Source organism: Myripristis murdjan, chromosome 9 (genome assembly GCF_902150065.1).
Source record: "Myripristis murdjan chromosome 9, fMyrMur1.1, whole genome shotgun sequence".
In the NCBI taxonomy this organism is placed as follows: Eukaryota; Metazoa; Chordata; class Actinopteri; order Holocentriformes; family Holocentridae; genus Myripristis; species Myripristis murdjan.
The window spans coordinates 8,990,081-9,004,573 of NC_043988.1; the positions used below are offsets into that span (position 1 = coordinate 8,990,081).

General features: G+C 41.8%; 1 protein-coding gene across 3 annotated transcripts in view; it reads right to left on the bottom strand.

The window, feature by feature from the left end:
* Positions 1-521: 521 nt before the first annotated feature.
* Positions 522-14,493, bottom strand: part of LOC115365795 (breakpoint cluster region protein) — a 31,988-nt gene continuing 18,016 nt past the window's right edge. The window contains exons 9-23 of one of the 3 annotated variants that reach the window (XM_030060956.1): positions 12,559-12,680; positions 11,215-11,383; positions 10,324-10,443; positions 9,779-9,854; positions 9,573-9,677; positions 9,184-9,258; positions 8,495-8,592; positions 8,055-8,186; positions 4,877-4,936; positions 4,426-4,535; positions 3,532-3,671; positions 2,861-2,995; positions 2,596-2,701; positions 2,162-2,324; positions 522-2,057 (exon numbers count right to left, since the gene is read on the bottom strand). In XM_030060956.1, the coding sequence (XP_029916816.1) occupies positions 1,968-2,057; positions 2,162-2,324; positions 2,596-2,701; positions 2,861-2,995; positions 3,532-3,671; positions 4,426-4,535; positions 4,877-4,936; positions 8,055-8,186; positions 8,495-8,592; positions 9,184-9,258; positions 9,573-9,677; positions 9,779-9,854; positions 10,324-10,443; positions 11,215-11,383; positions 12,559-12,680 (1,701 nt within the window). In that variant the 3' untranslated portion in view covers positions 522-1,967. Of the gene's footprint in view, positions 2,058-2,161; positions 2,325-2,595; positions 2,702-2,860; positions 2,996-3,531; positions 3,672-4,425; positions 4,536-4,876; positions 4,937-5,742; positions 6,304-8,054; positions 8,187-8,494; positions 8,593-9,183; positions 9,259-9,572; positions 9,678-9,778; positions 9,855-10,323; positions 10,444-11,214; positions 11,384-12,558; positions 12,681-14,493 lie in introns of those variants that run through there. The other 2 variants (XM_030060957.1, XM_030060958.1) reach the window with 2 other exon arrangements.

A 14,493-nucleotide genomic window follows, 5' to 3' on the forward strand; every position in this document is an offset into this window, starting at 1 on the left:
TGTTATCATTTGGTTACATTCTTGCGTCACTGATTTAAACCTCGAGAAAATGATTACAATAAAAACTGTTACCCAAGTTTATGTATCAGTTACTTTCTGTTTCTTGTCGACTACCTTCAATAGCCCTTTAAATGAAACATAACACCCCCAAAGTTTAGTCATAGTTTAGTTTTTTATCAGTTTCAGTATTAGTTTTAAGTCTAGTTTTCGTTTTTATTTCAGTTAACATTTTTTTCCACACCTAGTTTTAGTATTTAGTTTCATTTTAGTAAACTATTATAACTTTGGCAGGGCACATGGCTGGGGGCCCCACACCACCAAGGACCCCAAAAGCCCTGACTTGTCATGTAGATAAATTTCACTGTAAACCAGCTTGCAGTCATAACCGGCTTCAGCAGTTCCACATGGAGCACTTGTTGTATTTCTCTCTCCAAAATCCGAGTTGTGTCAAGCTCATATGCAGATGAGACAATAAAGTCTAATGAGTGAGCTTGATCTCACACTGAAAGAAGAGGCTGCACAAGAATGTTTCACTTTTTATTTACATAAATCATACAGTTGGTCATTGCTCGGACTAAGGAATCACTAAGACTTATTGCTTATACATTAATTTACATGAATCACAAGCATTTTAGGTTACAGTTATGTGCTAAGATGTGTCTCAATACGTTTGAAGAATGTTTTGAAGACGATGCTTTACGTAAGCACACATGCTATATCTTCACAGAGCTCTGACAGTAATGGTAGGCTACAAATCGTGGAGGTTCATTGACAGTGTTAACAACCCAGGAGACTTGGCTGTGAATGAATCACTGTGCTAGACACATCCTACCAAGGAACATCTGGAATATTAAATAAGTACTGTTTCCAGATCATTTCTCATTTCTGTAACACAACAGCCTGTGGTTTTGACCCATGACGGCGGAACACAATAGAGAGGGAATGGAGGAAGCAGTAACAATACCGTAATTTTTGCCAAATAAATCAGATGATGTCTAGAGAAAAAAATTAAAAAAACAACAAAAAACTATGACATATGGACAAAAGACAACAGTGGAATCAGAGAAATACACAGCACAGCATATATTCCATGGGTGTATGAAATTAGGGTCTAGTCTGGGCAGCGATGTTGCTGATTCTTGGAATGATTTGTCGTTCATCTCATTGTACAGCCTCCGAAAGAAAAACAAAACAAAAACAAATGTACATACAATTTGCCTATTTGGTCAAACACCACCAGAAGAACCAGTGAACTGAATAAGGTCACTATACAAGTTGTATAGCAGAGAAAAAAGAGAAAAAAAACAAAACGAAAGAAAAAAACACTTTCAATCTTTAGGTCAACATGCCTGCATGTTGCGTGTGAACTACACTTTTCAGTCTTAAAACATTTCAAATCTGTACAAAATTAAGAGTGTAAACATTTAGGTTAATGGAAATGTTCCTATCATCAGCAGGGAAACATTGGCACAGGTGAGTTTTCAACCAACTCAGAAACATTAAAATGGGATAAAATGTACATAAAGACATGATGTCCATCCATTCAGCCATAAATCTTACAAAATCCAGTAACGTAACAGTAGATATTCCTGTGTGTGAATATGGCGCTAATGTGTATAATGACAGCATGATACAGGAGGAATATACTGCATTACAGTGAGGCATGATTGTTGAGACAAACCTAAGTAAAACAAGGAATGATGTGTTTGACTATAGAGATAGTTTACAGGTTTGCACTGACACAGCAGGTTAGCTTGCAGTGGACAGAACACACATGCTCATCACTTCTTGAGAAGAAGAGGCTTTGGTCATGGTGTTGATGTCACTTTACAGTGTGTTGTTGGCTCCCCCTGGTGGCTAAACTCTGCACCTTCTCAGTACAGCAGCTGGCTGTGGCCGCTTCGCAGCATCCAGCTCTTCCAGCAGCACGCCTTCTTTTGAGAACCACGTTTTCTGACAATGTCCCGCTATACTTCAGTAGAGAAGAGAAGGCTCTGACGTTTGCTGTCGGGTGTTGGGATGCTCTCGAGCTGAAGGAAATACAGCAGGACTTGTACCTACAGACACAGCAAGAGTGAGGACAGATGATCAGTCTATAACATCAGTATACCACTTCCACTGCATCTGTATCGATATCCTGGCACAGTTTGATGAGGATTACCTGAGACATGACCTCCAGCGACCAGCTGTCATTCATGGATATCGGCAGTGTGGTACTGGCTGAGATTTTGCTGTCTTTTTCTGAGGGGCGCAGCAAAGTGGGGCCAAAAACTGTGGCCAAATTGTGGAAAGACATCTTGTTGATGCTCTCATTTTCAGCCACCCTTTGAGAAGATGAAAAAAACAACAACATCAGATTATAAGTTCACACAGAGATTCCAATTCAAACAACTTACAGATCTTTTTTTTCCATCATTGGTGAACCGAATCTTAACCGGCTTAGTGTGACCCGTGTCAGCTGTAATATATTTGTGTCTCTTGGCAACGTAAAATGTTTTAAGTACAAAAGACTAAAGTTTTGTACACTCCAGAAATGGCCAAATATTAATTACACAACAGGCCTGATGTTATGTTGTAAGTGGCATGTCTGTTTACCTCTTTAGGTGGTCCAGCAGGAAGAGGAAGGTCACCAGATTGGGCTCTGGCAGAGACAGCAGCAGGTTGAGCATACAGCTGTCCTTGGCAACACTGTCAGAGAGAGCTGCAAGGGAAAAGGACAGTGAATATGCTAGTGTGACAACTTCATCATGTGACACATCATATGTGTGCATGCATGTTTGCTTGTGCTTCTGAGCACTAATGGCGGATTAGGACAAAGGTTCGGGCGGTTTGATATAAGATTTGAAAAGTGGTGCCTTACCGATGCCTCCAGCAAAGTTGGGGTACAGGTCATCGGTGAAAAGAGGCTCTGGCAGCTCGCGGAAATACAGCTTCAGTGTTCCAGCGATGGCATTCACGTCCATCTCCCTCATCATCATAGACACGTCCTTGTTGTCTGCCAATGAGACAAGAATGGAGTCACTAAAGTTTGACAGTGAGAGACTGACTGGTCCTCATGAACAAGTGTGAGTCAGGTCTACAGTGATATAATTCACCGGTGAACAGATAGAAGAGGAACCTAAGACCTGCAGTCTGTGACTGTTATGAAGCAAAGAGCCAATATAAACAAAAATAAATTAATTTTATTTTCTTAAAAAACACTATCATCATGGAACTAGAATCATTTTAGGACTGCATATTCTGACGTATATTACTCCACCAATAAAATAGATAGGTAAAATGAGTTTAGGTGGCATTGCCCTCCTTTACACCCCTGCATTTGTCTTGTAATGTAATGGGAGCCTGAAGCACAATCCAAAGACAGATTTCAAACACCATTCAAGACTGCATCCTGTGACTGCCATGGAGAATTTTTCTCCTCCCATTCTCAGCAGCTTGACTCCTCAGTTGTGTTTTCATGCGCGTCCATGTCTGTTGTTTTCCATGTTTTTAACAACCTGACACGAAGAGAACATTCTGAGAGGAACTCACTCGAGTCGAAAGCGGCTTTCAGAGCCTGGATGTCCGTGGCCACACCAGACACTCGGTAGATCCCCACCTCCTCCATTCCCCGTCGCTCAATCTCCTCCACACACTGTCTGACGATGAGGGGCACCTTGGAGCGCTCCCGCCTGCCAGCGTCACACACAAACATGTCAAGTGCTTACAGGTAACCGTCAAGACATCATTGTCAAGTTAAACGGGAATGACAACATGGTTTAGATGACTGGAAGTCTTGGCAATGTTTATGGAGTGTTTCTCAAAATATATGCTGCATTTCCATGAACTCTATTGTTTCCTCAGCTGCAAACAGGATGCTGCTACTTGTCCCTCTCCTTGGCACCTGACTAACAGCGTATGACAGATGTCCTGCAAAGTCTGACCTGCTGGAACACAATTTAAAATGCACTGTCGGCTGCCAGTTTTCTCAGTCACATTCCCATTTCTCTATATTTAATCTCTTAAAATTAATGCAGCACTTAGTGATTTTAAAATGTTGTACACAGTAAATGCGGATTACCTTTTTCCAAAGAGGAAAATGTGCTGCAGCCACGTGTTTTAAAATTAAGTATTTCAAGTTGATCTAAGGAAATTAGAGAGCACATGTGTAGGTGAGTGTTTAAAATATCAAAATCTCCTAATGATTGTGAGAGTTCAAAGCTCTTTATTCCTAAACTGGATTTTGTACTATGTATCTGTTGTCCCCTGTCTGTTTTTAATGTGCTCTATTTTTAATTGCCCCTGGCCTGTTTTTGTCATGCTCCTTTTTATTATTTTTGTGACCTTGGTGAGCTGTCTTTGTCTCCCTCAAAAAAAGAGATTTTATCTCAAGGGCCTTCCTGGTTAAATAAAGGTTAAAACAATACAATAAATAAATAAACTCACTTTGTTACTACGTTGATTTTCACTCCAAACACGCCTGACTGTTTCCTTGAGGGCATCCGCTTCAGACTGAACTCTCTGCTGGTGAATTTCATGGAGAGCTTCACCTCAATCTGAAACACAGCAAAGGAAAGTCGTCATGGGAGGGGGAACCTTGAATACCAGCACACAATGAAAGCCAGCTGGTGCCAAACTTTGACTCCTTTGTACCATACACCTACGTTCCATATATCATCTGGTGCAACATTTACAAGTATAAAGGTAGATAAAACACTCCAAATTATTAGTAAGTATTTTACCAGCACATCTGTAGGTGCATGAGTCAGGTCAGTTTTAAATAATATAATTTTTCAAATACTAAAGCTCCCACCCATAACTGCCTGACAGCAACTGTCTGTTGCATTAATTATCTGTCCGTGCATGTTGCCTCTCTCTGAGTTGGTCCAGTACCTACCCCATTCATAGAGATGACAGTCCTTTGCCAGTCTTTATTTTGCAGTGTCTGGGGATCCATCTGAAAAACATGAAGGAGAGGTACCTGTCAAGTTTTGGACACCAGGGTTGGGGTCAGTTTGGTTTTTATGCATCCAACCCAGGACGTACATACTAAAATATTGTGCTTATTCCCATATGTAAAGATTATTTTGTGAATTCCTCTATCAATTTACATTCTGAATATACTGAGTGGAGAGTAAATTACTCACTCCGCCATCATTCAAAGCAAACAACTTAATCCACCAGCCACAATAGATTTAAGCTCTCAACACAGTGAGGATAATTCTACACTCAGTCAGGTAAGCATGTGTATTACATCTCAATAACCTGTTCAATTACTTCACTCGCGCGTGCATTAAACCCCATATGGCCAGGTGGTGTCAACCCATGTCACCGATCTATTTTAATCATCTACTAATACCCAGCTGCCAGCCTTTATTTACAGTGATCAGGCATGAGTAATGTGATAACATCATGTCCCCACCGCTAAGCATTCTGCTTCTCCAACATGGCAGATGTTCTTTCACCCAAGAAACCATCCAATCTCATTCAGATAATCCTTTGTCCAGTGAAAATCAATTCCTTACATAATACTTATAAACAGGATAAAAAAAAAAAAAAAATCAAAGGCACCGCAGGCTGTAATTCTCAAAAGAGACAAACACAATACAGTGTGCAATCTAGATAAAGATTTAAACTATACAGGGGAATGAGAGAAACTACAACCACGCAAAAGTTTTTGTCCTCAACTGTAGCGTTTCCAAGATGTCTTGTCCAGCAACAAACCGAGGAAGCCCATCCACATTTTGTTTTTCATCTCTTTACCTTCTGTCTAATCAGAGTGCTGCGAACTCTGTCCCACAGACGGGCTCCTGTGCTCGGGGGTTTCCTGGGAGCCGCTTCCTCTTCCTCCAGACTTCTGCTGGCCTGTTCCACATTTTCCTCACTCGGACAGCTCTCAGTCATTCTTACTCACATGAGCCTCTCTCAACTCTCTAAGCCGTCACTTTCCCTTGCTACCAGACAAAGAAATGAGCACTGCACTGCTCTCCAGATATCATAGGTTACTCTTTTCTCAGTTAATTAAACATTAAAGTAACAAGAAAAGCAGCCCCTTCTTCCCTCAAAAAGCAGCCATTCATCATGTTTCCTCCAAAACTCCTGGGGATCTTCATTGATGTGGCCCAGGAGAATCCTCACAAAAGTCTGTGTGCCATGCCCATGTCTTGGTAGTGTTAAACTCCAATCCGTTTGATTCCTGTGGGACTCAGAAAACGAACAAAGCCAGGCAGCCTGCCGACCATGCTGCCTCTGTGTTGTTCTACTTCCCAGATGGATTTGCGGATTAACTCCTGAGAATCCCCTCCTACCCTCATTATCAACGTGCTCACGACTACCACTGCTTGCTGTGAGGACTGCTGTGAGAGTGACCGTCATTTAGCATCTCAGGCCGGCTACCCAGGATCCTCTGGGGAGAATTACTGATTGGCACTGGTGACCTTTGACAACAGGGCTGGCATGAGCTTTGCTTTGCCTTTTTATCACCCTCAACTACTTAAAGGCAGACTATGCAGTTTCACAGGGGAGGGCACCCACCTTGATATGATCTGGTAAAAAATGATGAATGCCACTCACGTCTCAAAAGAACAGAACTTAGAAATGCCTCAGGAGTTCACTCTTTTACCCCATCATAACTAAAAATACGCGAGCATTTCACTCCATTGTTTATGCTTTTGTGGACATTTGACATCAAAACATTAGATTCATGACAGGCATTTGAAAGTGGTCCATCAATTAGTCTTGGCATGAACTTGAGCGGCTTCGTCCTTCCTCAGTCTCTTTCTTAACATTAGTAAACAACATGGTGTGCCCTCTCATTTGAAGCTGTATAATCTGCCTTTAAATATTCAGTACATCTTCTGGATTTTAATCCCATGATATACCACCATATGCATCAAAACACTGCCCAGAGACTCTTCGTCCAAATAGAAGCCATTTCTGTAAATTTCCCACAAAGCAGATTTGGTCTGGGAAAGTCTGGTCTGGCAGAGTGTTTTTTAAAAAAAAAAAAAAAAAAAACCTCACTGTAACTCATACATGTCCATTTTGCTCCACCAGTACAAACGCAAACAAAACATTTTACAGCTTCTATATTTAAAGCTTTTAAAATACGTTTAGTTGATGTGCACTGGCTGTCTTTGCACCGTGAGCTCAGGCAGGCAGGCTGGCAACGAAAAACTGCATCTTCACACCAATTTTGTACATATCAAAGTCAGCAGAGAGGTGAACATGACACCCCAGGTGGCGCCACACTCTGCTCCAGGATAGCACATTTAATACCCAGCAGGTGTCTCAATCCCACATGATCGGCTCTTGGAACAACATAGCAGGTCTTTGATTGAGGGTGCCAGCGCCCACATGCTCCTTTTCACTAAGACTCCATGGTGTTTTGACCCACCTGTCCAGCAGGGAAATCCCTTCACTGGTTGATCAAAGACAGCTCTGTGACTCTCTCTCTCACTCTGTCATTGTTTGGACCGCTGCCAGACGCTACATTTGGTTGGCTTGTGTCCCCCCCCCCCCCAAGTCTAATCCTCCCTCTGTCACAACACCCTGTCAGCAGTCAGGCTGAGGTGACCCACCAGCGACCTTACAGCCGTTTCTTTTTCATCAGCAAAGGCAGGATCATCAAAAAAAGAGAAGGTACTGAGGTTCATGGTGTGGCTAAGTAATACTCATAATACTGTGGAGCTATTAGAATCAATATACAGTTCACTGGACGTTGAAAGAGGATGGTATTTGCCAACAGTATCTACAAACACTGATTTTTTGTTTGTCTTTTTCTGCTTAGGGGCCATATGGTTGGGGCTGGCCACATGGGACACTATTTACTATATGATGAACATACATGAGTGGTTGAGTGATCTCCAGATTTGGGTCACATACAATTTTTTTATAATCTACTTGGAGTTTCAGCAAGGAACAACAGGACAATGCAGACAACAACAGCAAAGTGTTTGAATGTCAATTTATCATACCTTTTTGGGACTGACACCCAGATGATAGTCCAAGCAGGCGAAAAAGTAAGAACTGCTTGCCAATACCATTTAACCCAGGTCTGCCTCATCTGTTCATACCTTTATCTGTCCTTTGGCCACGATCTTGTCCGTGTTCTCTCCATCCTCTTTGCCCTGTTTGGTTCTGTTGCAGCACTTCTCATAGCAGAGCAGCCTAAGAGTCTGAGAGCCCTCCAGCTCAATCTCAAACTCCTGGCATGGAAAAAGATGTAAAGTCTCATTAGTAAAAGCTTGAGAGGCTGCAGCCCAGTGCGCAACACATTTTGTAAAAAATCTGTTATTCTCTCTCTGAGAATTCATACCCTTTATCAACAGTGCACTCTTGAACATTCATAGTGAAACTCGCTGATGCCTGAGAGTTGCCCAGTAGAAACTACTTCTACTGCTGGCCACTAAACTAGAGATCCATTGCCTTTCTCACGGGGACATAAACACAAGGTATTAAAGGAGGGCAGGGCTTTACTTATACTGACTTTCTCCACGCAGATTTGCACTCTCACCTCGTTCCAGCTGGGCTCTGTAGAGTCCCTGTACACACGTGTTTTGGCTTTGTTGACAAAGTAGCCAAAGGAGTCCACCTCAAGAGTGCAGTACAGATCTAGTGGGCAGAAGCACAGAGCAGTTGAATTAAATTGAGAAATGTGAACCTAAAACTAAAGATCCACATCAGTCTGCTGGTTGAGACCTGATGGTGTTGTGGTTAAATCTGTGTCACTGGAACCCCATGCTGGCCTTGAGTTGCATCCTGCCACAACCTTCTCTTCACACACGTCATTCGTACACTGTGCACCTATCAGCTCTCTTACCATCTCAGTAAAGAAAGACATATAAAAGGGGAATGGACTGCTTGCCAGCTGACACATGTCCATGACTGTCGGCTAGCTAGCAGTTCTTGTCACTGCTTCTGTGTCTGCGATGGGGACATAAAAAGTGGAGCATACACTGGCAATGATTTGAGAAGCCAAAGACATATTTGACTAGGCTTGTACACAGTGTCCCTGGCTAATCCCACTTGTTCCTCTGCAGCTGCCCTCCCAGCTGACAGCCAGAGACAGAGTGTGTGCATTTGATGAGATTGGACTGACACAACTGCAGAACACGACCCACAATATCCAGAATGATCAAGTGATATTATTTATAGTCAGAAACAGCGGGGAAAACGTCTGACAAACAAAAACAAGCCACTTACTTAAGCTCTGTTTGAGCCCTGATGCAGAGTGGACAATGACATTGAGAAAGCCATACAGACCAGGAGATTCATCATCTGCAGATTAAAAAGTCAGAGAGAGATCAGACATACTAAACCACAGGAAAATGCAAAAAACAGTAATAGTTTGTTTAAAAAAAAATTATGAAAGTTGTGTGAGTGTTAAAAAAAATCCTGAAGATCAGAAATTATAATTCCACACAACAGTATGACGCAGTGAATGTCAACTGATACAGTGAATGTCAAATAATACAATGAATGTGTTTATACTTGGCATCATAAAGAGTTTATTAACAGACTAAGAATTTTAGATGAAAATGAAAAGTTGTATTCATACTTGCTATAGTGCAGTTTGTGGTTAAGACCCTTACCTTCCTTATTCATGGTCATGGGAATAGTGTGAACTGTCTGAAGCTTAACACATGAGTTAGTCAGCATCTGCAGCTCCAGAGACGTCAGGGAGAAGCTTTTGAAACCTGCAGGGCAAAATGAAGGTAAAGAAAAACATCACATGACAGTTACAAAGTGTTGCGGTAATGCTGGCATCATGTTACATAATGTTACAGGGAAAACCCACATTTCTTCTGCTGCTCACGGATGATCTCCCTCCACTCTGCACGCTCGTAGTCAGAGGAGATCAGGAATGTGAAACCCTGAAAAACACCAAGCAATATTTTACTACCTTGCAATCACAGTATTTCATTCCACCCTGACCACAGCACAGTGCCGCTTCACCTGCAGGGGGCAGCAGATGTCAACATGAAGAGCAGTTTACTCAGAGTTAGAACAGTCTGAGAATATTTTGTTATCTGTTTGCTTGGTAAGAGGCAACATAGAACCTCCAAAGGATGCGAGCTTCTTGTGAATGAAATAACTGAAAACAGACTATCCCTTATTTTACTGTGGACCACGTGGAACCTCCTAAAAGACCTCTGCCGGCACTGGGCTCAACTGTTTGGGGAACCAGCTTGCCTATCTTATTTATCTTTACACCAGTATGGGACACTGGAAACAAATGTTTCAATGTGGTTCAAATGTGAGGACTCGGTCTGGGATGGAAGAGGCCGTCACTATTCTCCTGTGAAACATCCTTTGACTCTGCTGCCGAGCCCCTCGACTCACCTTGCCATTTCTGTTGGCCACTCTGAACGCCATGTTGGGGGACATGAGAAGCAGCAAAGACTCCTGCTCTGATAACTTCTTCCTCAGTCGCTCGATCACCTTGGATCCTTTGGTGGTTCTCTGCAGATACAACAGAATGATGCAGTACAGAACATACAGTCTAAACCACGGTGCATATTTCCGTTATTGTTTATTTTTTAAAGCAATAATCCTCAAATCCCTTGTCCTTCTTAGGTGCTCAGGGTCAAAGTTGTGTTGTTTGATGGTATTGCGGAAATGTGTTGTCTCTTTGTTCCGCCCTCTGTCGATGAGCTGTAAGTGGCGCTCTCTTCTTTGTCTGTTCAGCCATGGTACCTATCACTGTTCATTCTAGCAATCCAGTTCTTCTTCTGATTAATCCAAATAAACTGCTGATGCTGCAGGAAAAGTAAAACTTCCTGTGTGCCAGAGGGTTTTTCAAAGGAAAGACCCACCCAACACCAGGTGTTCAGAGCAGCAAATGTAAAAGCTTTTGGGAACTGACTATCAGTGGACATACTACTGTGCTGTATTAGTTGGATTGAGAGCAGCAAAAATATTAAATTACTTATTCAGTAACAGTCGTGTGTACTCACAGTGAGTCTAGAGAATGGAGACAAGCTTGTGATAATAGGTTTTTCTCCTGTACTGTTTGCATGTAAGACAGTTTAATAAACAAGAACATCTCTTTTGTAATGGTTTGCACTGTCCTCTTGCACTGTGTGTGAGGTCCTGTTGCACCTCTAGCATGTATGTCAGCATGTATTCTCTATTTAGGTCATCTGTGTCTCAGCACCAGTATCACCAAGACAAATTCAGGTATTTTTACTGCACTTGATAAATAAAGTAAAGAAGCAGTCTGTCCACCCTCACCTTCTCTCTCTGGATCTCGTTCTTAATCTGGGAGATTTTAATCTTCATGGCATCAATCTCCTCGTCCTGCACCAGGGGGATGGGGTTGGACTCACAGTCCTCAATGTTCTGGAAGGTCACATCGGCCAGTGGGATGTACCATTTACAGTCATACTGCTGCCCTTTCCTGCTGGCAGACACACCGGAGGACAGCACAGGTTCACACATAGAAATACAAGTACTGTATAACTGGAAAGGAACTTTTATCAGTTTGATTTGGAAAATTTTCTTCACTAGATATTTGTTGCATTACCTCTCAGTTCACTCAAAATGTCTTCCTAGTAGGATAGAAAGTAAGCAGAACACCAGCTGCAAGTTCACAGCTACTTCCTGCTGCTACTGCCCTGTTTCAAAATTCCTTAAAATTCCAGCATTTATCAAGTTTGCTGTCTTTTTCTGACCGAAATACGTCTTTCTACATCCCATGATAGTGCAGAAATTACATTACTGGAAGGAACCACTGTGCAATAAGCGGCTAGTGAGACATGTTTTAAAATGTCAAGTTATCACTTCAAATGTTCACATGAGTTGTGGTTTTAAATGCACTACTTTGCATTTAAATTAATTGTTCCCAGTAAACATAAACTTGGGTAAACTACAGGCTCCAGTTGGTCAGAAAATATTAACAAATCAATTCCATTGTCAGAAAAGTTATATTTTTTTTCCCTTTACAAGATCCTACGACCTAACCGCCTAGAATCAGCCTCTCAATTTGATACTATGTACTATGGTTAGGTTATTTTCCACTGCTGTTTAAATTGTTAATACTTCTGTTTAAATTGTTCATATTTCTATTTTTTTTTTATAATCCTTGTTTATAGTGTTTATATTGCTTACTGCTATTTATCATCTGTGTATACTGTATATTTCTTCTAAATTTGCACATTGACCTACCTCTATGCACATTTTATACACCCATGCACATGGTTTTTTCTGTTGCACATTGCTTTTTGCACACTGGGTTGGGTACTCAGATCTTATTCTGTTGTACTTAGATCTTATTCTTTATTTTATTTTATTTTATTTTATTTTATTTTTATTTTTTTATTTTTTTTTAATCTTTTTTTATTTTATTTAATCTGTAATCTGTGGATACTGCTGAAAAACTGTGAATTTCCTGCGGGATGAATAAAGTATCTATCTATCTATCTATCTATCTGGTGTACAGTCTGACTTCATGTAATCAAGAGTTATACCAACTGAGGGTTAGTGTTTCTCATTCCCCAGCAGTCTGGGGGTTTGAACTAGTGATCCGGTCACGAGCTTTCATCTCTGACCTCTGTGTGGCCGCTGGTACACACTCACCCTGCAGCCTGTTTCTTCAGCTTGGTGCAGAGCAGCAGGTCAGTGAAGAGGAAGACGTGACGGAGCTTCCTGGAGCCTTCGACCAACTCCACCATGAAGCGATCTCTCAACAGCTGCCGGTTCTGCCAACAGGAAATGGAAAACAGTGACTACCATTACAATCAAAATATCAAGATCACCCATGTATCTCAAGTTTCATTAATTCAATTAGAGTTTAAAGAAATATTATCATAAGATCAGTGCGTTTACACATACTTTTTCACCAAAGCTTCCACCAAGTTCTTTTATTAGAAGTGCTGAGAAAGGTATATCTGAGTACAATAAGGATCCAGGATCATCTTAAGTAATTTTATTTTCTTGCTACGGGAAAATGCAGTAACCTAATATGATGCAATATTATAACAACATATTTGATCCTCAAAAATGTCAACCTGAAATCTTAAGTCAGGTAAAACGTGTTTTACATCAATGCTTGGAATCATTTTGTATGATTTTGTGCCACATTTTTATATGTCAATATCATCTTGATTGCATTTTGATGTTGCACAACACACAGAAACTTGCATGTAATTACAGGTGGAGGTGTTGCAACAGCTATCTGATAAACGTAGCCCAACGTGATTGTGCATGCAAACAAAACTTGTAATAAAAAATCATTTGTACAAAGCAGGTATATTTCCTGGACCTTCAGACTACCAACTTCTAGCAGAGCTCACACAGGAATAATGTTGTATTCTCTGAGCCAAGTTGAAATTTACCCTGCATTTCAGGCTCAGATGCAACCTCTGGAACTGTAAATTAATTGGGTCAGGTCAATGACTAGTTGCGCTTCTAGCTTGCCAGCCACGTTTTTTTTGATAACAGATCCTACTTTCAGAGCCTCCTCTAATCCCTGTCAATCCGTCCAGCCTGAGGTTAAAGGCGGATGTGATGACATCTGCTCTTCCTGCGGCAGCGTGCATCTAAATTTCCCCACCGCTGCTTCTGACGACTTTTGAACTCCAGGCTGAAGCTGTTTACACTGACACTGTCCATGTGAGACTTTAGTATCCTGCACCAACCACGGTTCGACAAAAACAAGGAAATCACTGCGGTATGTTTTTCCACAGAGTTCAGTCCACTGTGGGCGTCAGAAGCATGCTGGTGAGGAACCAAACATGTTTGGTACTGTCCCTGTTTCAGAGAGAGCCGGCATCTGAACATTCCTCTCCAACACAAACAGGACAAATGCTCAGTATTCCAATGGAAAATCAAGAGTTGTGATCCTGTGTCATACACACAGCTGGTCCCCTATGTGCATGGCACTCCACAGGGAAGGGCAGTCGATTCGTGGTTAGTCTACTGACACTGGCATCTGCTCCTGCTTTTTCCACGCACTATAATGAGACGTTGAGCACCACAGCATGTAGAAGAGGCAAAACTAAACAAACTTGTGGGTTTAAATGATCATGATAATTACAGGCAGCCACAGTAAAAATGATCAACATTGAGTGCAAATTTAGTAGAGAGCCAAACCAATGCAATAACAAACTTGTATTTTAAGTTATGTGTCATTGTCATCTGCCTATTCCTGTGGGATTTCATTTGACTTCCAAGACAAAACACGGTGGAATGTTCCCAGGAACCATTCCTTGATTTACTTGGTAAAACAGTCAAGTCTGGTGGGCAGGGCAGTTTTCCCAGGAAAAATAGAGGAAGTTGCTGATCAAGATTATTTGAATCAGAGCTCTGAGATGCGGGATGGTTGGACGGAGGACTCAGGAAAGGTGAGGAAGCATGGGTAAGTTGGTCCACGCCCACTGGAGAAGTCTGCGCAGACAGTTGTGTGATAAGGGGAGCTGCAGATCATTTCTGGGAAGCGGAGCTGAGCTTCTGGCGGGGAAGGATGGGAGTGAGCAGAGAGGTGGGCGACCGGCCTTCCTGGTTTGCAGCACG